This window comes from Sciurus carolinensis, chromosome 5 (genome assembly GCF_902686445.1).
Source record: "Sciurus carolinensis chromosome 5, mSciCar1.2, whole genome shotgun sequence".
In the NCBI taxonomy this organism is placed as follows: Eukaryota; Metazoa; Chordata; class Mammalia; order Rodentia; family Sciuridae; genus Sciurus; species Sciurus carolinensis.
In genome coordinates this window covers 165635771-165659495 of record NC_062217.1, presented here as the reverse complement: position 1 = coordinate 165659495, position 23725 = coordinate 165635771, and the positions used below count along the sequence as shown (strand labels likewise).

The 23725-nt window shown below is 48.3% G+C and overlaps 1 protein-coding gene across 2 annotated transcripts; it reads right to left on the bottom strand.

The window, feature by feature from the left end:
- Positions 1 to 174: 174 nt before the first annotated feature.
- Bag3 (BAG cochaperone 3) lies at positions 175 to 22086 on the bottom strand. 2 transcript variants are annotated; one of them, XM_047554029.1, is made up of 4 exons: positions 21604 to 22086; positions 6355 to 6681; positions 4532 to 4933; positions 175 to 1546 (listed from the first exon to the last, which is right to left on the bottom strand). In XM_047554029.1, the coding sequence occupies exons 1-4, from the start codon at positions 21787 to 21789 to the stop codon at positions 731 to 733; spliced, it is 1731 nt and encodes a 576-aa protein (XP_047409985.1). In that variant the 5' UTR covers positions 21790 to 22086; the 3' UTR covers positions 175 to 730. The 2 variants fall into 2 exon arrangements, with proteins under 2 accessions (XP_047409985.1, XP_047409984.1); XM_047554028.1 differs by having other exon boundaries at positions 175 to 1549; positions 21604 to 22085.
- Positions 22087 to 23725: the final 1639 nt, after the last annotated feature.

Genomic DNA, 23725 nt, shown 5'->3' with positions numbered 1-23725 from the left:
CGTATCTGAGACTGAAAAGTGATCAAGACACACTCCTCGGGAGCTGGGCAGGTAGACGTTATGCATCCCAAAGTTGGCTTGTAAACGGCCGATCATTTATTCTGACTGCAGCCAGGGGCAGACAATCTTGATGTCACCACTCTTTTCGATGTTTTAGAAATCACACACAAAAAATGGAGTTCTATAATTACTTTATTTTCCTTTTCTTCAGATGTAACATTAAAGTTGTCCAACATACAGATGTGCCTACAGCTCTTTACATCTTATTCTATCTAAAAGTTAGATATTTGAACTCTGAGATGAAAATCATCCCATTACAGCAATGGCAACATTTCTGAAAAAATGGATTTTATATTTATGTGATGGGAAACAGACTCCCCATCTCCCCCTGCAAAACTCCTCAGTCCAGAGCTACAGAAAGACAGCTCACAACCACAGTGAACAGGTGGTGCCCATGCACAGAAAGGGGCCCAAAACAACAAGCAATGGGGTTAAACTTCTGAAACAAGCAACTTCTTTATTTATACAGAGTAAGAATACAGAAGAAAAGCTTCTTTTTCCTTTTAGCCCTTTTATTAGTGTTTTGCCTCCACCCAAGTTACTGCGTACCAAACGCCTACAAAAAATAAAAACCACCTGACTTAAAGTCCCTGAAATGCATGCAACTTAAAACTCCCTAATGCACACACAACAGTTCCAGTCTCCGAGGCTGATTCTTGTCTAGTGGGGACTATGGTGCTGCTGCTGGGGTGCCAGCTGAGTCTGTTGTGCTGCTGGGGTTTGGAGCTGCTGCTTCTTTGGCTTCTGGCTGCTGGGTTTCAGTTTGGGCATCTTCACTTCCAGGACCTTTCTTCCCCTTGTCTGCTGCTGTGGTACCCATCCCCATGATCTCCTGCAGTGGTGGATCAGTTTCAAGGTTGCTGGGCTGGAGTTCATAGACCTGGACTTGACCTGGGACATCGATTGCTTTCTGTTCGAGTTTTTCCAAGATGGTCTGAACCTTCCTGACACCATCTCTCCTGGCCTGACGCACATCAGCTCGTCCTTCAGGGTCCACAGAATCCAGGGCCAGCAGCTCTTTGGTCAAATACTCTTCAATCATCAGGTACTTTTTGTCAGTCTTCTTGCCTTCAAAGTTGTCTACAGCCTGTTCCAGCCCTTGCACCTTCTCTAAGATGGCTTCCACCTTAAGCACACCTGGATGTTTTGGGGGGACCTCAGCCTCTCCTGGTTTGGGGGGTGCAACTTCTGTGGGGGCAGGGCTGGGGGCTGCCTTCTCTTCTGCAGCCACATTCTTGGGGGAAGAGGGAACTGCAGAAGGGGCAGGGCTGGGAGCAGGACAAGGAATTGGAGCAGAGGGAACCTTTACTTCCACCTTCTCAGAGGCAGGTGGTGGCTTCTGGGAAACAGGTTTAGAATCTGCCTCCTTGCGGATCACTTGAATCGGGATGTGTCCAGGAAGGAGATCTGGTCCAGCTGGGCCTGGCTTACTTTCCGGTTTGTTTTCAGGTTGAGCAACAGGTGGGGATTCTCGATGGGTCATGGGCTGCTGAGAAAAAGAAAAAAGGATACAAAGGTCTTTAAAATAACTGGCTAAATGTCACAGGTAGTTGTTTGTAGCTAGTATAAATTAGAAGAAAACAGAAAAAACTTTTTTTTTTGAAGTTTAACCATATAAAAGATTTTCAAAGTCAACCAACAACCAAAAAAAACCCATGATATCAATCATGTATGTGACCAAACCATTCTCTAAGCTTTCACTGGGCCCTCTGGGCTCTTTGTTACATCTCCTCAAGTGCTCTGAAGATGAAAGCCTTATGGCAAGAAAGAAAACCAATGTAATTTTCAAAAATGAGAATAGCAAAACCTAATGCTGACTGGGGAGTGAAGTATGCTCACAGTAAAGTCCCAAGTGATACTGACTCAGGATGCAGACAGGGGTGGCTGCCTGGAGTCTGCCTCCTAACTGTGCAGCCTCTGCTCCTGGAGACCTTTCCATCTCTGATTCCAGAAAAGGAATGATCTGCTTTTTCAAACTTATGACAGCCTAGTGGTTTCTGTCCAAGCTAAGGTATTTTCTGTAAATAAGCAAGACACTCAAAAGAGTTAACTCTAGAAGAATTCTGCATTAGCACATCTGTGCCAGAGCCTAACACTCAGCCATGCTGGGGTGCCTCCCTAGCTGAACTCTCACTGTGCAGTCTTTCTCATGACTAGAGTTGACAGCTATATATATATATATATATATATATATATATATATATATATATATATATATATTTTTTTTTTTTTTTTTTTTTTTGTGGTGCTGGTAATCGAACCCATGGCCTTATGCTTGCAAGGCAAGCACTTTACCAACTGAGCTATCTCCCCAGCCCTGACAGCTATATTTTTAAAAATGAATGCTGCCCAAAACAAGAATGTGGTAGCTCTTCAAGTATATAAATAAACATTTAAAACCCCTTTAAAAATCTCACATGCTCTAGTTTCAACAGTGGGGAAATAAATTTTGAACTATTCTATTTCTAAATTGTTCTCAATTTATTTTTTTATTTTATTTTATTTTTTTAATGTAAACAAATGGGATGCATGTTGTTTCTGTTTGTACATGGCGTAAAGGCATACCATTTGTGTAATCATAAATTTTACATAGGGTAATGTTGTTTGATTCATTCTGTTATTTTTTCCTTCCCCCCCACCCCTCCCACCCCAATTGTTCTCAATTTAAAATATCAATTCTATTTTTATGTTCAGTTAGATCAAATATTTGAAGTCCTCCCAAAAAAGTTCTTTGAATGAGCTACACCAAGGGAGGTCACAGCCAGGCACAGGGGCACACACCTGCAATCCTAGCAACTTGGGAGGCTGAGGCAGGAGTATTACAAGTTAAAGGTCAGTCTGGACAACTTAGTGAGATACAATCTCAAAATTAAAAATAAAAAGAACTGGGGATGTAGCTCAGTTGTAAAGTGTCCCTGGGTTCAATTCTCAGTACCGACCCCTGCGCCCCACAAAAAAAGATGGGGAGGTCACCAAGATCAACATAAACACAGGATTAAGTACCATTTCACTAATTATGGATCTAATGTGATGCAGCCATCTCAACACCAGCACCCTTCTTTTGATCAAATCTCTTTAGCCAAACTTTGGTCCTTACTACTCACTCACCCACGACATGCCCTTCCTTAGGTTTTAAAGGAATGGAAGTCTGTAACTAGTGACTTCAGTAAAACTTAGGAGAAGATATCCTATGGCCCATGCTCCTCAAAAATGTCAAGGTCATCAAAGCATGAAAGGCTGAGGAACTGTTCCAGAGAGTAAAGAGAAGGGACACCTAAATGCAGTGATCACCCCCTGGATTAGATCCTGGAACACAGTATAATGGATGACACTACCACAGAACGCCCTGAACCTAGGCTGGTCTTCTGTGGCTAGCAATGTCTTTTTCTTAGGAGACTATCTGCTGAAGTATTTAGGGATAAAGGGATATAGAATTTGCAACTAACTCTCAGACCATTAAAATATGTAGTTAATAAAGAAAGCAATGACAAAACAAATACAGAAAAATGTTAACAGTGATTTGTGTAAAGGACACGCAGAACTTCTTTGTGGAGTCTTGTAATGCTTCTGTAAAAGGCTGTAATGATTTCTACATTAAAAAAGCTAAAAAATTTAAAAATGAGGGTGCTCTCTCTGTTCCAGGGCCCTGGATGGTATCCACTGTAGGAAAAGGATAACCCACTTTTGTTCACAGGGAGCTTCCTTTTGATACAGTTGCTCAAGCTGCAGCCAGAGGGGCTGTGCTGCTGGTGTTCTGCTGCTAGGCTGCTCAGGCTCCTAACCCCGCTTCCTCCCTGAGTCAACACCCCTGCTCTGCTAGATGACGAGCAGTTCTGTGTCCAGGCCCTTCACCAGCCAGGATGGTTTTCCACCCACCATGGCTGGCTGATGCATCAGACAGGGAGCAAAGCACCTGGCTAAACATAAAGTGTCAGACATGGTCCCTGTCATCAGGCTCAGAGCTTAAAGAGAAGATGAACACTTTGAAATGCACAGAGTAATCACGTGCTATGCCATAAAGGATTCATGCAAGGCACCATCAGGAAGATGAGCAGGCGTCATAGAAAGACAAGACTGACAGGTCCCTTGGGAGGCGGAAGGAGGGCCTGGACTGTACAGAACGGGCTTGCACAGGGGAGAAGGGGGCACAGTGAGGAGGAGACAGCTAACCTAATTAGGCTGTGGATAGAGTATGGACAGAGCTGTGGCGGGCATTAAGAAACCTGTTCAGGTATGTGAGTGACAGCATGGGTCCTGCAGCTGGTCTTCTCTGCCCCTAAGGCAGTCACATGGGAAATGATCAGCTGAAAACAGCTGCAGAGCACGTTGGTCCCGGCCCTGGTCCTGCTGCATTTCAGCGACCCTCGCTTTTCCCCCTGTTACACCTGCGTGAATGAGGTTGGAACCCACGGTGCCTGCAGAGCTCCTTGGCCTCCGCCATGGCAGTCTGCTGACAACTGACTTCCCGTACCTGCGGCCTGTCAACCACGGTGTGCACGCGGATGGGCGACGGGGAGTGCACTGGTGTGTTGCTTCTGGCTGGCGAGCCCTCCCGGCTAGATGCACCCCGCACTGGTGACCTGAATGGGGAGGCTGCCCTCACAGGCCGGGGCTCCCACTCATCACCCTGGATCTTGTGATACACAGGCTGGTGGGTCTGGTATTCACCCTGCTGAGCTGGGTAGTGGGTCTTCTGGGCTTGGTGGAGGGAGGGCTGGGCAGCTGGCCGGGTGACATTCTGCTCGTGTATCACTGGGATGGGGATGTAGCCCCGAGGCAGCTGGTGACTGCCCAGGCTGCTCCTGCCAGAGGAGGGCAGGCTGGCTGAGGAGGATGAGGATGAGCAGTCCGAGGCAGCTGGAGACTGGGACCTCTGTAAAAGACAAAGGGTAGAGGGTGGGGTTCCATGACCCTGGCACGCCAACTTTCACTGTGCACCTCCTCAAAGCAACACACCTAGAAATGTTTCAATTCTCAAACTGTGGTGTTCAGGGGCTGAGGGGTAGCCCCCCATGACAGGGAGTGCTCAGCAGGCATGAGGCCTGGCTACAAACCCCAGCACCAAGAGAGCAGCAAAGGACTAAGAGCTTTAGAATAAAGGGGCCTGAGTTCAAATCCTTACTAGCTCAATAGATTTTTCAGCGTCATCTGGAATATAGATAAGAGCATCCTCCGTATACAGACAGGGCTGATCTGAACATTAAGTAAGATCATCTGTGTACACACGGTGGCGTGCACAGGAAGTGCTCTGTCCACAGTGTCTGTTACTGCTGCATGTCTCCTTCCACTCTCCTTCACCCTTCTCCACCCTTCTCTGTCCCCTGAGAGCCTGGGACAAGCCAGGTCCTTTTCTCTTCTGGGTCACCTTTTATTCATCTAGAAAGCGAGGAGGGCATTTCTCCAGTTGGTCTCTAAAAGGGCTTTGTTAGCTTAAATTTGCTAAGATTTCTCTGATTGATTTTTACAGCAAAACACATTACATACATAGGTATTGCCTCTCCAGGGAAAGAAAAAACCTTCCTGGTATCCCCTGCTAACTATGACTTTTTACCCCTACACAGGTGGTGGAGCTGAACAGAGCTCAGAGGCAATCATGACTCTGGGTACAGACAGGAAGTGAGGATTTGTGCTCAAGAACAATGCCAGTGGACACAGATGATCTGCAGTCAGGAAGACAAAAAGGGCTTATTGCTCAGGAATCCTATTAAGTCCAATGGCCCACAAATCCCAACCAAGAATCAGATTAACAACTATTCTTTAGTTATTAATGCACCAAATCCACCAACATACCCTGAAGTGATGGGTTTGGGGCTGAACCCTATTTTTGGAGCGGCTGCCTTCCTGACTCCTTATTTTGGGTTTCCTTTAAACTGCTGGATACTCAGAGGACGGTATGCAGTCCTGTTTTCATTATCAACATTGCTCTAAGCAGTGGATATTTATACGTAAGTACTGAACTAGATAAAATAATACAAAGCTCTTTCTGAAACAGAAAAGTTCAGTGTGAATAAGGACCATCAGAGCCAGGAGGCCAGTCTTCAGAGGGCCAGCTCTGGTCCTTTCACTTTCATGCATCTGGACCAAGCAGTTTATAGTTGGTCCCATTCCTTAATTACTAAAATAAGTCATGTGATTCCCTGGGCACTTGAAAAAAACACCTGTGAAGTGCTGGGGGACAATGTGGGGCTGGGGGCTGCAACCATCTTTGCCGGGGACTGCTGATACTATGCACAAGGCCCTGATGCCTGCACGTTACCAGGTGCCTGGCCCCAGGGTGACCAGGCCTCTCCTTACCTCAGGTCCATGGGAGGCTGGGGGCTGAGCAGCTGCAGTTGCTGCCACCTGTCCACACTGTCTGTCTGGCTGGGTGGCTTCTGGCATGCTCCGAAGAGGTGACTGGGACCTCTGAGGAGCAGCCGCGGCTGCCTCAGTTCTGAATCGCTGCACCCCAGGCTGGGGATAGGCATGGAAAGGGTGCGTCTGCCGGTTCTCAGCCCCTTCGTGGAGGACGGGAATGGGAATGTAGCCTGGTCGGAGCTGGGGGTACACAGGGTGGCCTTCCCTAGTGGGCAGCAGCCTGGAGCCCTCCCGGGAAGGGCCATTGGCAGAAGATGAAGTGTCCTAAAACGAAAAGAGGAGAAAAAGGCTCATGAGAAACTAGAAAGAAAACACCCTGAAGAGGAAATTGGTGCGGAGCCCTCTGCTCTGCCAGAGTGACTCAGTCCCCAGCTCAGCAGGCTACACAGCCCCCGACTTCTGCCAAACATCCTCTCTCCTACAGAGGCTGCTGTGTGGTCAGGAGAAAGCAGAGGAGCCAGAGTACCTGTTGAGCACAAGGGAAGCCTCAATTTCCCAAACAGGTAAGACGGGTTTCTTTTCTGGGGAACAATCGCAGGAGAGCTTGACAGTCACCCAAATCTTCAGACTGGAAGGTGATCTCCCAGGAACAAGACTCAAATCCAACTACCAAATTACAGCAAACCTCTCAGCTTCGGAAAAGGTCCAAGTTTCCCAACTGTACCATGTTTCACACTAGGCCCATACCCAGACACAGTTTGGAAATCTTCAGAGAGAAGTGGGTGGCGGGGGTGGTGCTGCCTCCTCAGAAATGTTAGTACAAGCTACAAGGCAGGCACTCAAGACGACAACGGCAGAGAGGGAACAAAACCCAGGGATTAATTGTGCTAGTCTCATGATGCCAACTGACAGTCTTTGCCTGGCCAAGCTTTAGTCAGGCTCCTGACCCCTCTCAGGCCCATCTGTGCACTTGTAAAGTCTAGTTTTAGCCAAGGAACTCTGCTATACAAGGCTAAACACACCACTCCTCCATATCTGATCATCTCGTTTTCTGATGAGGTTCCTGTCTCCACCATCCCCAGGTGAGGTCTGATCACTCCGACATCTTCGGCAAGAATCCTGTTGTAGGTTAGTTTAGCCAGAATCTCTTAGGCCTAGATGTTTCTTTCCTTTCAGTCGTTTTCCATCCAGTGACCCTCACACTGCTCCTTGGCTATAAATTCCCCATGTGCCCAGGCTGTGCTGGGAGTCGAGCCCCATCTGTCCCCCACTGCAGAACCCCACTGCAATGACCCCTACACCTAGCACAGTGGTCTGGAATAAAGTTTTCCTTACCATACTTTAACAAGTATCACAGAATAGTTTTTTCTTTAACATAACAAAGCCTACTTGAGCTAAGAGAGTTGGGGTCCCTCTCGTCTGTCCTCTCATGCAGTTCTCTCTTCAGTGGCTTGGCTATTTTGGGACCCTTTAGAAGGCCAAGTTCCAGATGTACCACAGAGAAAGATCTTATTTCAGACAACAAGGCTGGCCAGTCACCCACTGGGCGATGCCACCTCTCACCAAGCAGAGGCTGCGTAACATAGCTCCCAACCATCTCCCAGGCATGAGGAGCCTTCTCCAGAGGAGGAGAGCTATTGATGTGTGTCACTTGTACATATCCGAGTAGGTCAGGTATTAAGGAGAGAGGGTCTTGCTTAAGGAGGCAGCTCTCTGAATGGCAAACAGAGCAAAGACTAAGAACTTATGAGCTCTCAGGTACACTTTCTATTGCTCAAAGCTGGTCAAAAGTAAGGACAGACGCTGAGGGCTGACTGACACTCTGAGTGAAGAGACCATGAATTCTGCAATGTTTTCATGATGTTTCTATTTATGGGCAGGCGTGGGCACCAGGTGGCTGGCTCTGGAATTTAGCCCTTTCGGGTCCATCAACTGCTTCTCTCCTGCTGAGACCTTGCCCCGGGGAGGGCCTCCAAAACACAGGAAAGGCAAGGGTGTCACTGTGTCCTTGGGGATATGGGCAGACAGGCACTTGGCACTCTCAGATTAGAATTACCACGTGCTAGGTCAGGAACATTATTTTAGCCTGCTTAACTCTCAGGTCACCCAAGAGCAGGGAGAGCATCCAGGCCTCACATTCAGAAGCCAGTTCTTGCTATGAGATGGGCACCACAGAGAGCCACTGGGGAGGTGCTGAAGGAATCCTCTGCCACTCACTGTTGAGTCCCAACAGGCCTTTTGGGCAGTCTGTCCACTAAATGGAGCACCTTTCTTCCAGCCAAAATCAGAGGCCCACCTAAGTCCTCTAATATGATCTTCGCTAGATGACTGGGCCCACTGCTTCTCCAACTGTGAAACAAAAATCCTCACCCACTGCCCAGCAGTTACAAGCCTGAGTTCCCCAGTGCGACGACTGTGAACCTTACGCCACTGCCCTGCTGGGCCCTCAACCAGGGGCGTCAAACCAGCAAGGGGTTTGTAGGGCAGGTTAAGGGTGCATGAAGCAAAGAGGAAGCAAACCGACTTGGAAAGCAGGGGAGGGTGAGATGAAAGAGGGACATGGGGCTTTTCCAGGGTGGAGGCCAGCCTCAAAGGATCAAGTTCACTCTTCCCTCCATTAGTAACAGTTCCCTGAACCTGGATAATCCTCTTACATCAGTAAGCCTTCATTTCCGTTTCCAGAGGATGGGGCAGGCAACCCGCCCTGCAGAACTATGGTGAGTTTCAGGAGACACATTAAGAATGCCCGAGAGGCCACAAGAATCCAAGTTCCCTCCCTGGGGAGGTACAAGATCGCGCTCTTCAGACTCTGAAGTGTCAAAGGAACCAAGAGTGGAGGAAAAAGCTAATGATAGTAACAGCAGTAAGAATGTAGTTACCTCTGGAGGAGATGTGAGTGGCTGGGAAGGTTCTAGAAAGCATCTTGAGGTGATAGAAATATTCTTTTTTCTGGGTGGTGGTAAACAGGTGAACCCCTGTGTAAAAATCTATGAAACTATATATTTATCTGGAACCCCGGAAAAAAGACTGGGAAATGACTGCCAGCAGGCACAACCGGGAAGGCTACAGGAGAAGGGCAGCCTAGAGGCTGCTTTTCACTAAGTCCTGAGGGTCACGGTTCCTGGATGAGGAGAATTAAGGACCAACTAATGCCATTTAATAAAAATGCAAATGTTGCATCTAAGAGAAGTTCCAGGCTCCCCTCCATTCTGGTGGGGTTTTGTTTAGAAAAGCGTTGCCTGAGGTGACTGAAAGATTACATTGAGGGCACAGAACAGGTAATCGGCACTTGTACTTGAAAGAATAATTCAAACCAAGCAAGGTGTGCTGGCAGTGCCCACGCCACTGCCTGATGAACCCGCTCCTGTTACTGCTGGAGTCCAGTAGCAAACGCCTGACTTTCCTAAGCAAAAACCACTGCCTGGAACACCTACACTGCCCATTGCATTAAAAAAAATTTTTTTGTAGTTGTAGATGGAGAGCCCGCCTTTATTTTATTTGTTTGTTTATATGTGGTGCCAAGAGTCGGACCCAGAGCCTCACACACACCAGGCAAGTCCCGGCCCTGCCCACTGCATTTTCTATGTCGTTTTCATCATAATCTAGTAAAAAAGCTATTTTCTAAACGGCCAAAAGAAAGTGTAATACTTATAATTCCCCAGAATATGACTAAAATGTGTCTCTTCAGTCCATTAAGAGGTGTTCTCAAGTTCAAGCACACATCTAGAGACAGCCTCTTGGTTACACTGGCATCTTTCAGATATGACTCACCCTGCTGCCCCAACCTGACATCAATGGGGAGAAGTGGCCTCCTAAGGGGTGGGGTGTGGGCGGAGCAGGGCAATCACATGATAGGGACTGGGGTGCGATCACAGCCACCAAGCTGATGACTGCCCATTCTCAGCTCAGCTCATTATCCTTATCTTTGGGTAAAGACATCAGGAACGTACACAAAATCCAATTAGGAAATAAGTGCCCCAGGGCCTTCCACTGCTTATCTCACCACATTAATTTATAAAATGAATTAGTTAATTCTTTCCTCTTGCTTGCATATTGCATTAAAATCTTCTGAGGCTTGTCTTAGGGCACCAAATAACTCCATGAGATGGCCACGATTAAAAGCAGGAAAAAATTACCTCAGACAAGCCAAAATTTGTCCTGTTAAATACAAGACATTATTATTAGAGAAAGCCCAGGGTCAGGTTTGGAGCCCAGGCAAGCGATTAGGCTTATCTGCTTAAGGCCACATTGGCTTGGCTACCCGTTTGCAACAAGTACCTGGCACTAAGGGAAGAGCTGGGAGATTGGAAAGAGACTGCACTTGGTGCTAGGTCTTGTTCTGCCCAGAACCATGTGTGAAATGAACAGCCTGCAATCCCTCCCCGGACCTTATTTTCTCAACTATACAATGCACTGGGAGGTCCAGAAATGTTGACCAAGCTGTGGTTCTTAAACGAGGGTACAATGGAGTACCCAGTGAGCAGGTGCGCACGCACGCGCACGCGCACACACAAACACAAAAGCAGACTCTAAGCCCAGACCAGGCAAGTGTGATTCAAAAGGCAGGTGAAGACCCCAAGGGATCATGGAGCAACAGGGATCTAAAGTCTCTATGGCCAGGAATCAAGGCACCTAAAAACTTCACATCCCAAATGAAGAGGCTGACCGCCAACCCTGCCACGGTCCTTGTACCCTTGCAGCAGGGCAGGAAGCACAGCTCCTGGATGCCCACTAGGTGTGGGTCTGGCAAGGCGTAAACTGGGTACATGCACATTCACAGGTCAGCCACAGAGAAGGGCTGGCCTTGACCCATCCAAAACTGGTCCCCTGAACACTGAGTGGCCCTCTGAACCCTGAAAACAGGCCCCTCCGCGAGCCCCAACCCACAGCTTTGGCTTCTTAGCCACAGTTGATCCCATGCTCCTAAAACATGGGATCAACACCTGCAAACCACAGCTCCCGTCACTTGGTGGGAACTGAGGGTAATAGTAACAACAGCAGCTCCTGGGGCTGCCAAGGCACTTCTGATGACAGCCCTGGAGCCTTAAAGTAGGACGCAAATTCTAATAACTGGGTTTTTAGGCCAGAAGAGCCTTCACCAGGGCCAGGTATTGAGTTCTAACACCACCTCAAAACTTCTAAAACAAAGGAAAGAGATGGAGGAAAGAGCAATCCTGAAACTCCCCGTGTAGCTAGGGCCTGGTCCAAATTCAGCAGCTTGGCTCAGCTCCATCAGGCAGGAGACAGGAGCACAGGGCTTTCACCTAAGGCACAGGACCCAGCTTCAATATCCTACTCACTTTCTGTTTGGTACAATGGGCCATTGGAATGAATCAAGTACTATTTTCAATTTGAAAATAAATAGTCATTTGCATCCCTACAAAAAAACTCTAAATTCTTTCAGTTTCCACCAGGTTGCGATATGGGGTCTTTTCTACCACTCCCTGTGCTGGGTGGGGTAGATAACAGAACGAACAAATTCTAAATAATAAGCTAGGCCCACATTCCACCAAAGTCCATTCACAGAACCTCTGAGGTGGTAGAATTTTGTCCTGGGACTCCTGGTAAGACAGAGGTCCATGGGGCTGTAGACTCTGTGAGCCACTATGAGTCAGAGTTGATAGGAGGCTTGCTCTGCTATTTGTTATTCATTTTATCCCAGGACTAATGAAATGAATGTCCCTCTCTTTTTCTACTGGAGAATACTTTTGGAAGATGAAAACAGCATTGCTTCTCCTTCTTGTTCCTGTTGTACTGGGGATCGAACCCCAGGCCTTTAACAGGCCAGGCAAGTGCTCTGCCACTGAGCTGCATTGCAAAGAGAGTTGCATGGCTTCTCTTTGCAACTGTGTCTACATAAACAGGAATGAAAAACATGAGCCCTAGTCTGCAAGCTGTCACCCTGGGCTCCAATCCCTCTGTACTGCTCACCAGCTCGTGGCCTTGGACTCCTTACTAGTAAGACTCAGTTTCCCCAGCTGTAAAATTCCCAACACTTTTTAGGGATTTTTGAAAGACTTAAGTGAAACAAGCATGAAAAGGCTCTGTAACTTGAAGCCATGCCCTGCCCTGTACAATCATGTTTCTTCACTCCACAAATACTTATGGATGAACCCAGCTTTCTCCTAGGTTGGGCCTATTGTTTACAAATCCCAGTTCCTCCGTGGTTTTCACCAAGTGGTTAAGAAGCGAATTAGAGTTGCTGGCCCTTTTATCTGAGAGCCTTGAGGGCACTAATTAGCAAGAACTCCATTTTCTCTGCTGAGAACTAACCTGGAAGCAAACACTGCCAAAATCCCCTCAGAAGGCCTAACCTCAGTCCTCTCCCCTTTCCATCAGGTTTGCAAGTTATTCTGGGGAAGGACGTATAAAAAAGACAAACTCAGTGCTGGAACCAATACCCAACTGGGGATCCCTGCACACAACCAGAGACCTGGGAAGGAAAAGCCAGGCCAGGCTGGGGCATGGGATGGTCCACAGGAGGCAGAACATTTGCTGGCATCTAGGCGACATGCCTCACCAGGGCCCACAAGCAGTCCTCAAGTCAAGTATACCCAATGGCAGCTGTTGAGCCTTTCTCCAATGCGGGGAGAGCTTGGGGCTCAAAGCCAAGCCTCTAGCCTCCCCACTAACCCCACCCACTGGACCTCTCCTCAAGGATTCCACTTAGCAAATGTGGAAATAGATGGGCCCAAGGTCACACAGGAAGCTGGTGCACAGCCAGGCCAAGATATTCAGCTCCTGAACTCGTGGATTCAGGGAAAAATAAACACTACCTACTTCCTCTTCAGAAAAAAAAAAGAGGAGAAGGAGCAGGCCACCTGCTTTAATCCATCTAAAGCTAGGAATCACAGATGGAAAAGTACCTGAACTCTCCAGAGCAGGAAGCAAGCTCTACCTGAATTTTTAAAAGAGATCAGGAAGGGACCCTCCTCACACCTGGTACATTTCCACAACCTTCTCAAGGACCTGTTCCACATCAAAAGTGGACACACTGGTGCACTGCATGGCCATTCCATTTGCTAGATACCAACCATGAAAATGTTAGGTGGCAGTGTAGGGTGAGAGCAGATGTGCATTTTGTATAAAATAGGCTTTGCCAAGAGAAAAAAAAATCTCCGATTCATAAACAGCAGCTGGGGCAAAGGGTCTCTCTGACCAGCAGTGAGTCCCTTGGGGAGATTCCTAGGGATTCTTCTCCCTACCCTAAGCAGCTTCTCAAAGCATTTTTCCCACAACACCCACATCCTCCCCGCGAGATGATGAAGACAGTTAGAAAACCCCCTTCTTCTTCCATCTTTGGGGACATTTGTACCCCTCTGAGCTGGGGGCAGGTAACGGGGTCCATAGGTCCTCATTAAGATGTCTTGGCTCTCCCCAGTCCCTAAGGGTCCTACCACCTCATTCCTGCCTGGCACTGTCCTCAGGGCTGTGCTGGGATGTCCAAGAGACAGCCTGTCCTCAAGGAGTTGGGCTGAGGAAGGCAGGGCTCAGGGCAGCTTTGTGCAGGAATCACCATCCCCAGGCCTGTCTCAGGGAGAGGATCAGCGGATTGCCAGGTGATGGGGTCAGGGGCTGGCTAAGGCTCTAGAAGACCTAAGAGTGTTCACCTGACCCCCTGCTGCATCCCAAGTTACTGCCCATCTGCACACTGCTATCACAAGGGACACAGCCAGCCCAGGGCAGGGTTCTGAGGGCTGTCTAGACACGGTTAAGAGGGAGTCAAGTCAAGTTGGTGCAAAGAGGATAAAAGGAGGTCTGACTTCCGAGAAGCAATACTTGGGCCTATCTGAGAGCTGAACGACCCATGCATAGCCACATCGACCACTGGGGCAGCCAAATGCCTATCTGCAAATACCCTCCTACCCCAAAACAGAGGCTGTGAACATCTCCAGGGACTGGGCATGCACCAGCCCAGGCTTTGGACTAACCACCTTCCAGGCAACATCTCCCTGCATTCTTCCAACCCTGCTGGACAATACAGCTGCAATACTCATTTTATAGAAGGGGGGAGGGTTAGCAATTTACCTAAGCTCTCTAGAACCTGCGTTTGTTTGTCTGATGGTTAAGACCAGCCCTTTCACCAGCCCTTCCCTGTCACACCTCTACACACTCTGGGGTCACATTCACATGTAACATCTCTAAACCCTTTGTCTTCCTGGGCTGAATGCAGTAGGAAAGAAAGCGTTTCATCTGGCCAAGCAGGGCTGAGGCTCAGACCTGGAACATTCAGTTCGTGTGCGCTGGGTCAGGGAGCCACAGCACTGCTGAGTCATTGGCCCAGCCAAGACAGGGCAAGTGAGCGGAGTGAAGACACTGGCTCAGTTCTGACTCACTGCGACCTCAGAACTGCAATGGCACCTGGCATGGGGCACTGTCAGCACCGGGGCCTCTGGAGGGAGAAGACCCCATTCATCAGCAGGAGGGCAGGCCCTGCCCTGCACTGAGGCCTGTTCCACTGACCCAGGAGGTTCAATCAAGCAATGAAGTGGCTGTCTTTGCCTTGGTACATGCAGATGCCTTCCTATTTCCCCACCGTTTAAATTTTTTAAAACATTCATTTTTTTGGTGTCCAAGAAGAAATTTTTTAATTTTAAAATAACTGTAATTCTACTTTAGTGGGCACTGAAGAAGTTATTTCAAAATAAGAAATGTCTATTCTCCGACAGGATGCTAAAGAATTTCCAGTAGAAAGTCTCACCTCAATTCACCAGTGCCCAGCTCTGTGCTGGGAGCCTTGGGCAGTTGATGTGTTTACAATAGGCTCCTGACGCACACAGGAGCAGCCTGCAATTCCAGACTTTTCTGAACTGACAGTAAATAAGAAGTTTTGCATATGCAATGTCTGATCTTATTGCCCGCCACAAGAAAAAGAAATTAAAAAGTCTCCTTTCCCAGTGTCGCAAATCCCTAGCAGTGCAGACAGCGTCTGGCTGCTGTTGTTGGCTCCCAGCCCCTCCCGCAGGCAGGCTGACTGGAAGATGCTGTGTCACTGGTGGAAAACAGAGCTTCTCCAGACCCATAAGGAGGGAGTTGGGGAATTAAGACTGACATCCTCTATGCAGAAAAGGGCATTCAGAAAGTGATCAGAGGGACAATACTGCAGTGCCGAGGAACCAACGGAAGGCTCCCAGTGACACGCACCCACCACACTTCATTGGGCCTACACAGTCAGCAGTTCAGAGTTTTCCCCAGCTGGAACAGAGAGGCAGAGAGATGAAACAGTCGGTCCCAGAACTTGCAAATGCCATGTGAGCCCAAGGCAAAGCAGGGAAGGGCCCACCTTTAGAAAAAAAGATTCCAATTAGAGTCACGAGGAGTCCAGCATAGGGAGAGCCTGCCTCTCACTGGAAGGAAGTGGGACACGGTTCATGGAGAAGGCACAGCTGTCCCTTATATGGCATTTAATGTTGCAACATGAAAACAGTGACCCACCTCCTGAGTTGAGACCCAGGCTCAGGAAATGGGCCAACATTTCTGATCAACTATACAAAGATGGACTCAGGGCTGTTTATTACCTGGGTTTGGGCCTGGGAAGCCAGAGTATGAAGCAGCCTGGCCCACTAAGGACAATTGTCTGTCACTCCAGCAGGCCCTAGGTGGGGATAAAGCCATTACATACAGTCTTTCTGCGACCAAAGGTCAGGCAAATCCCCTCTTCGAGCCTGTTTTCTCAGGCATAAGGCGTATTTAATAGCTCTTACCTCAGAGAGCTGTCCTGAAGATTTAAAAAAGACAAGATCTATAAAAGCACACATTTATATCTTGCACACAGGTATCAATGTGTTGACAGACCAAGAAAAACACATTCATCCCTTCCTGAAGAAATCTTTCTGATTAAGCTTTTGCAAACGGCCTGGCTTCCTAAAAAGCTGCCAGGTCCCAAAGACATCTTTATAGAAATATGTGAAGACTTAGTAACACCAGATATCACACAAGTATTACAAGTGCCAGGTGAAGATGGAGAGACACCACATCTGCAGAACAAGGGGATCTGGCATCTGGCCTCAGAAGTCTGGCTGAGTCTAAGTTCTGAGGAAGGAACAGACTGGGGGTGTGGAGCTGATTCACGACAGTGGGGAACCAGAGAGGGGGTTGGAGAATAACAGTCGCATGTGGTGGGTTCCTGGGTGCTGGTCTACACTAGAGGTCTCAGAGGTTTCTAATAAGTGGACCTTGGTCTTCAGTTCCTAGTGTTTCAACATAGGCCTCTGAAATATTTAAGAGCAGCATTAAAATGGCAAAACTCGAAGGAGAAAGAGCAGGTTTGGATTATGTATGGTTTCCTGTTTTGGATGGTAAACAACAGAACATCATTTTAAAATGTCAATAAAAAGTAATAAACATGCAGAGTGGTTTATATAAGGCAACTGTGTGTCATTCCAGAAACGAGGACAGTGCTAATCAAGCCTCATGGGTGGTATGAAGCTTTGTGACTCACTACCAGCCCGAGAGCATCCAGTGCGTAAGCCTTCCCAGCCCTGGCTAACGTCAAACTCCCCCACCACCGCCACCAGTCCTGTGTACAGACTCTGCCCTCATAAAGGGGAACCTACTTCACAGAACAGGCACAAATTATACTCTCCAAGGCGCACTCAGTTCTTGAGTGAGACAAACACAGGTCGTTCTTTAGAAAATGAAGGTCTTGGAAGAGCCGGGCTCCCAAGATATGTGGCCATGCTCTTCAACTGCCCCTAACAAATCAGTTCCTCCAATTGCGAAGGCATTTGCTCAGCCATGACTGCAACCTGCTGGAGATGCGAAGGAGAGAATGGCCACTCATCTCCCAACTGTGCTCTGAGTCTGCTGAGAGACACAACAGCTTGCAATCGATCCAGAAAGAGCAAAATGATCTCATCTTTAAGAAAATTTCAGGAGGCTTTGCTGAATCTGACGCAGAATAAATGGCTCTCTCTGCTTCAATCATACCTGAAATATTTCCAACTTTCTCTGAAGGGATGTTTCCATCTTCCACAGTACCTGAGTATAATTTGCCACATTATGATGGTGAGCAAATGCTGGGAGGGCAAGACGGAAGGAGGGGAGCCCTGGCTCTGGCTCACGTCTCCTGTCTCCTGGGTGTGGCGAGGTCTCAGCACTGTCAAGAGTCTGACCACCTCCCCACTCTCACACTAACTCCCTGCCAGACTCTGCTGTGAGACTGTATTAACCCTGTCCCCACATCCACCCCAGAATTGCACTGCAGAAGCTCAGGCACTGGGAAATTTTCCCCAACAAGGAAAGTGAAGGCCAGACAAAGCTCCGAAGGCCAGACGTGAAGCAGGCGCGGCTTGAGGGATTCCAGGGCCCACGCAGGCATACACCATGTCACAGCTCCCCCCACTGCCAAACGGGATCAGAGGCCCTTGTGGCTCTCAAGGCTAGTCTGGCAGAATCAGAGTCGGCAGAAAGCTTTTTGGACTTAGATTTCTGGGCACCACTCTGAGCAACTCAGATTCAATGTGGAGCCCAGGTGACACAACTACAATATACATTCTTAAAAAAGTCCTTCTGGAGACTGCCAAGCTGGGAACCCCAAAAGATCCACAGAGCAAGAACAGCCTCACTCTGCGAGGGAAGTGTCTGCTTTCCATCCAGGAAGGTGTTGGAGTGATCAGAACTCAGAATACCTGGCCTCTGTTTACTCAGGGAGAACTGGGGAGTGTCTACAGGTAACTGCGCCTCTCCAGAGTCCAAAGTGATCACTGATATCTGGCAGGAAAGGGGCCTGGGCTGACACAAATAAATAAATGGGAAGGCCAAGAGTGCTGAAAGTCGAAATCCAGGGAGACTGCATGTGGGAGGTTCAGCTGCCTACGAAGGTGCTGGACAGACCAGGCACAGTAGCCCACACCTATCATCCAGCAACTCTAGAGACTGAGGCAGGAGAATCAAAAGTTCATGGCCAAGCTTGGCAACTTAGTGAGACCCTGTCTCAAAATAACAAATAAGAAGGGCTGGGGATATGGCTCAGTGGTAAAGTGCTCCTGGGTTCAATTCTCAGTACCAATTAAAAAGAAAGGTGCTAGATGAAGCCAGTGTCTTTGACACATTGACACGTGTTCACCAGACTCCTTGTTATTAAAAAAAAAAAGGTGGGGGGTGGTGAAAGACTTGCTTTAAACACTTCAGGGAAAGGTAGAGGATCAACCTCGAGAGGACAAAGTGCTAGTCTTTTTCTTCTTTCCATGAAAGCCATTTCTTTACCAACGTGGTTAGACTCTAAACATCCTGAAACGGAATCCTCCCCAAGAGAGCTTTCCATGCTCAATGAATGTTTTTTACTGACTGGCAGCATCTTCTCCAGGTGAGGATGCTTGCAGGGGTCTCTAGTTCAGCCTCTCCAAAAAAGCCCTTTCTTCTAGGAACCAGCTCTTTTCTCATTATGCATTAGGAAACCAACTTCTAACATAAAACAACACTGAAGGATTTTCTACTGCATTTAGTCTGGGGTAAGGTGTGATTCATGTAAGTGAAACTGCACCCGTCGCCCAGATATTCTGTGACTATCAAAGCACTGTTTTGAAAGCAACGAAACCCAGACATGAAGCAGGAAGCAGTTGAAAGGATCTGGATTCTAGACTGATGTTAGTTTTCTCCTTGTGTTTTGGTACCACACCGACAAATCCCAGGTAGTCAATTTGATAAAGAAAACTCTTCTTGAGCTGATCACATCTACTCACCAAAATCCAAGCAACTATAGCAGAGTCAAGTGACCCAATGTGGTGGGGAAGACTTAAAGATGCTCAAGAACGTCATCCCACATGCTTTAGTTTCATAAGAATTCGAGCCACTTCTAACTTCTGAACAAATACTGCCTGTTATTACTCCATACTGTTCTGTCCTTGCTATTGATGCTAGCTCTATGACCTTCAGAAACACACTTGAACTCTCTGCATTTCTTTATCAATAAAATAGACTGAACCAAAAGATCTTTAAGGATCTTTCTTTTTTTCTTTTGGTACTGGGGATTTAACCCAGGAGTGCTTTATCTCTGAGTTATATACTCAGCCCTTTTTTATTTTTTATTTTGAGACAGGGTCTCACCAACTTGCTGAGGGTCTTGCTAAATCACTGGGATTACAGGCATGCGCCACCTAGCCCAGGGGCTTTAAGAACTTTCAACTTGAAAATTTTACCATGCTGGGTGCAGTGGCAAATGCCTGTAATTCCAGCAGCTGAGGAGACTGAGGAGTGAGGATTGCAAGTCCAAAGTCAGTCTCAGCAATTTAGGGAGTCCCTAAGCAACTTAGCAAGACCCTATCTCAAAATTTTTTTTAAAAAGGGGGACTAGGGATGTGGTTCAGTGGTTAAGGGCTTCTGGGTCAAACCCTGGTACCAAAAATAAATAAATAAATAAAATTAAGATTTAAAAAATGAAATTCTGACTGTGAAAATTTCAAATCAACTCTTTAAACCCAGCACTGCTACTTTAGTAGTTCATAGTTTCTGTTTGTTGAGAACAGTAATAGTAACTCAACTTGAAGTTTTTTCCCTTAAAAAGGCTTGTGAAATTCCAGTCTAATCCATCCATAGGAAGATCCCAACTTGCTAGGTAAATTTCATGTTGGAAACAAAGTACCACCAATGTATGTGCTCAAACTTAATCTTCACTCCTAACAAAGGGTACAGGCAGATCCTGACTGTCCCTGTGTCTACTGGAAGAGGCCTCAAAGTAGAGATCTACACCCATGAACTCTGTAGTAAGAGGGATGGAGTACAAACTTCACACAGTGTGTGTGTATATATATAATTATGACCATCCCAGCTAATTACAGTCTCTTATACTGATTTTTAGGAATAAATATACTATTAATTTCTTGTAAATGTGAACTGCTGAATGTACAATGCTTCACTCTTAGATACCTGAGTTTTATCAGTATCTTTAAGAAAAAATAAATGTGAGCCGGGGGCCCTGTATTTGTCTAGCATTTGTGAGGCCCCAAGTTCTGTCTGTCGCACCACCAAAAAAAAAAGTGTCTAAAAGTGAAGGTGGATAATACAGATCTTTTTTTCTAATATAGTGGTTATCAGCTCTTTACTGCTTTTAATTGTTTCCAGACAGCAGTAAAAACTAGTCTTTAGGTGTACTTTTCCAAATGTTTTACTTTGAAAAAGGTCGAATTTATAGAATTATTAATACATCAATGTTAATTATAAGATTTTAATTATATTTTTAAATGAGCAGATTCAATCCAAATGTCTATTTTCAAATTTCAAATGGTCTTCATTGTAAATTTGTATTTTCAATTTTTCATGCTCTTGAAGGCATCTCTGCGTATTTGAAACTGGGGTATATATCTGCTGCATTCACAAGAGTATCGCTCTTCAGTTATTTGTGTACTGGGAACAAATCCTAAGTATTTTAATACCATAACAAGGAAGGGAATGTATGCCGTTTAAAAAAAAAAAATTCTCTTTCTCTCCAGTGTGAGGCAATGTGGCCAGGCAGGGGCCAACTATGAAGCAGTCAGGGATCTGTAGCACAGAAACTGCCCGGGAGAAAAGTACCTTGTGGGTTTTTTTTTAACAAGTCACACTAGGACACCTTATTGAAAGCAGTTTCAAACAATAATACAGTCGTAATTCCAAAGGCAAAAAGAAAAAGGCTAGTGAAATGTATGTACGCCAGCGTCCTGAGTCACTCTACCTGAGACGCGAGAGTAAAGTCAACACAACCCTCCACCAAGTTGAGGGATTGGGAGGTGAAATCCCCCCGAGGCCCCCTACCCTTGCCTGCGAGGGGTTCTGGCGTCCGCCCAGAGGGACAGTGCGAGAACCGCAGAGGGAACCGCGATCTCAGGACGCCAGCTTGGGCGGGGAGAGAGGCCTGGCCGGGGCCTGCCCAGGGCCTGGGCTGCTGACCAGGCCGGCCGCCCCTCCCCGAGCCCAGGAGCGCGGGCAGCTCCAGCCACCTGGCCCTCGGCCCCTCGAACCCAGCGAGTGGACGGGACCCGGCGCCCCCGCGCGGGTCGCACTCCCCAGGCCAGCCCTCGGGTGCTTCCCGCGGCCGGACGCCTGTCAAGGGCGGGTCTGCAGAGGGCACTGGCCCGCGCGCAGCAGGACGCAAGGGGAGCGGTGACCTACACCCGCGCGGGGGCCGCTGTCCGCCCCGAGGGCCGAGCGTCCGCGGTGGCCTTGGCCGACCTCCGGCGCTCGGGAGCCCTGGCGTACCCCGCGCGCCCAGTCCCCCCGCCCCGGGCCCGGCCTGCTCTCCGTCGAGGTGGGGCCAAGGGCCCGGCTCACCTTGGGACCCTCGGGGGGCACGCGCGGGTCGTTCCACGTCGTGGTGCGACTGTTGTGGTCCACGAAAAAGGGCCAGCCGGTCTGCGGGTCGATCTTGATCTCCCAGCCGGGGGGCAGGGGGTCGCGGTCACCGGCGCCGTTGCCGGACGCCATCTGCACCATGGGTGAGTGGGTGGCAGCGCTCATGCTGGGTCGGGGTCGGGCCGCAGCGGCCGCGGGACGCGGGGTCGCGGGTGCGGACACTTGGCCGCCGCCGGTGGAGCGAGAGGTCTGCGGGCCGCCGACGTGTCCGGGAAGCCGGCGCCGGGCACCTTTATGAATTAAAGGACGGGGTGACGTGGCCGGAGAGGGGTGGAAGTGTCTGGAAATAGCCTCCTCGCTGCCAAAGGGGAAGGAGGAGATAAAGGGAGGTAGCAACTGGCCGGCTAGAAACTTCTGGTCCCATCCAGAGAAGTTGGCGGCCGTGCGGGTTGGATGCGGAGCTCCGCCCTGAGTCATCAGCTATAATCGTGGCGCGGCGGGGCGGGGCCGGGGCGGGGCCAAGCCGGGGGCGGGGCCGGGGCGGGGCTCGCCTCCCTCCCCCACCCCTTCCGGATCCTCCCGCCCCCCCCGGAGCTGTCCGGAGCGAGTCTGCGGACCGCGATCGCCCCGAGGTGGACCTGGGCGCCTGGCGGCCCCGGGCGTCCTCTGTGCGCCCGGGAGGGTTTCGGTCTTCAGCCTCGCTGCCTCCTTCGCACCGCGCGGGTGTTCCCGGGGCTCGCGGTCCGTGCGCTGCCCCTCCTCTGAATGAGATGGAAGTCGTCTTCAAAGCTAGGGGAGTCGCGCCCACCTCCAAACCCTCGTACGGTGATATTCCGGGACCCTGGCGTCCCTTGGTAATGTTTTAATCACTTTCTTCCAAGGGCTCAAGTGCTTACTGTCCAGGAGGAGCTCTGGAACACTCACCTGACCCCATAAAAAGCCTGGGAGAAAACGGAAGTGCAGTGGAAACCTAAAGGAGAAAGAAACGATTACATCGACCGATGCTTTTATTCTTAATCCTCATATCTGTAATAGAGGAACTTACACTGCAGGAAGTGATTTTAAAGAAAAATCACATGTCTTGGGGGTTTGGATCTTTTTTATAGTAGAGGTTGGTTCTTGCTGTCTTAACTCTAGACCCTTGTTTGGAAAGTGGGCACCAAACCGAACCGTGAAAATATTTTGATTGATTCAATGGCCATTGTATTTGTAACCTCATGAGCACCCTGATTCTCGAATGTATTCCAGAAAGAATTTTGGGAGGTGCCAATTTATATTCTTAGGCATACCGACTCATTTTCTTTCCTCAGAAATGTCTTGAACTAATATTGGGCCTGATTTCCCAACTCAAATTCAGAGAATATTCCGGGGCTGGGTGTGGCGGCTGGCCTCTAATCCTAGCTATTTGAGAGACTGAGGCAGGACAGCATGAGTTGGAGGTCTGCCAGGGCAACTAATGCAGATCCTGTCTCAAAAAAAAAAAAAAAAAAAACAGGATATTCTGGAACCTTCAGAGACGATGCCTCAGGTCTTTTTCTGCCCTCAAATTATTCCTTCTGGAGCAAATGCTAGAGAGTTCTGCCAATCCTTCTAGTGGGATTATTCCCACTTGCAAAGATCTTATTTGCTTTGGAATCTGAAAACTCAGTACTGTAAAAGTACAGAGGTGATCAGGCCTCAGGGGCTGACCCACACCAAGAAACATACGAAGGACTGATGTATAAACCTGGATGCCTGCACTAATTTACCACCAGAAATCTCACAATTAAGGTCTGGTGGTATAGCTCTGGGTTTCATCTCCACCATTCCCAGCACCATTTAAAAAAAAAAAAAAAAAGATTACTGTTGAAGGAACTGGACCTTCAAGTTCACTGGTCAGTGCATATTTTATACTTCCTTATATTTGAAGCCCTATGCACAGGGCTGGACCCAGAGTCCCTACCAATATACATTGTTGATGTTCATTGAAGATTGAATCCACAGTGAATTATTCTTTGTCTTCTTCCTTTGCCTGATTTGCTTCCCACCACAACTACAATTAAATACTAAGATTGCACTTTGCTAACCAGTTCCTAGATAGAAGGGGGAGGAAACAGGTACC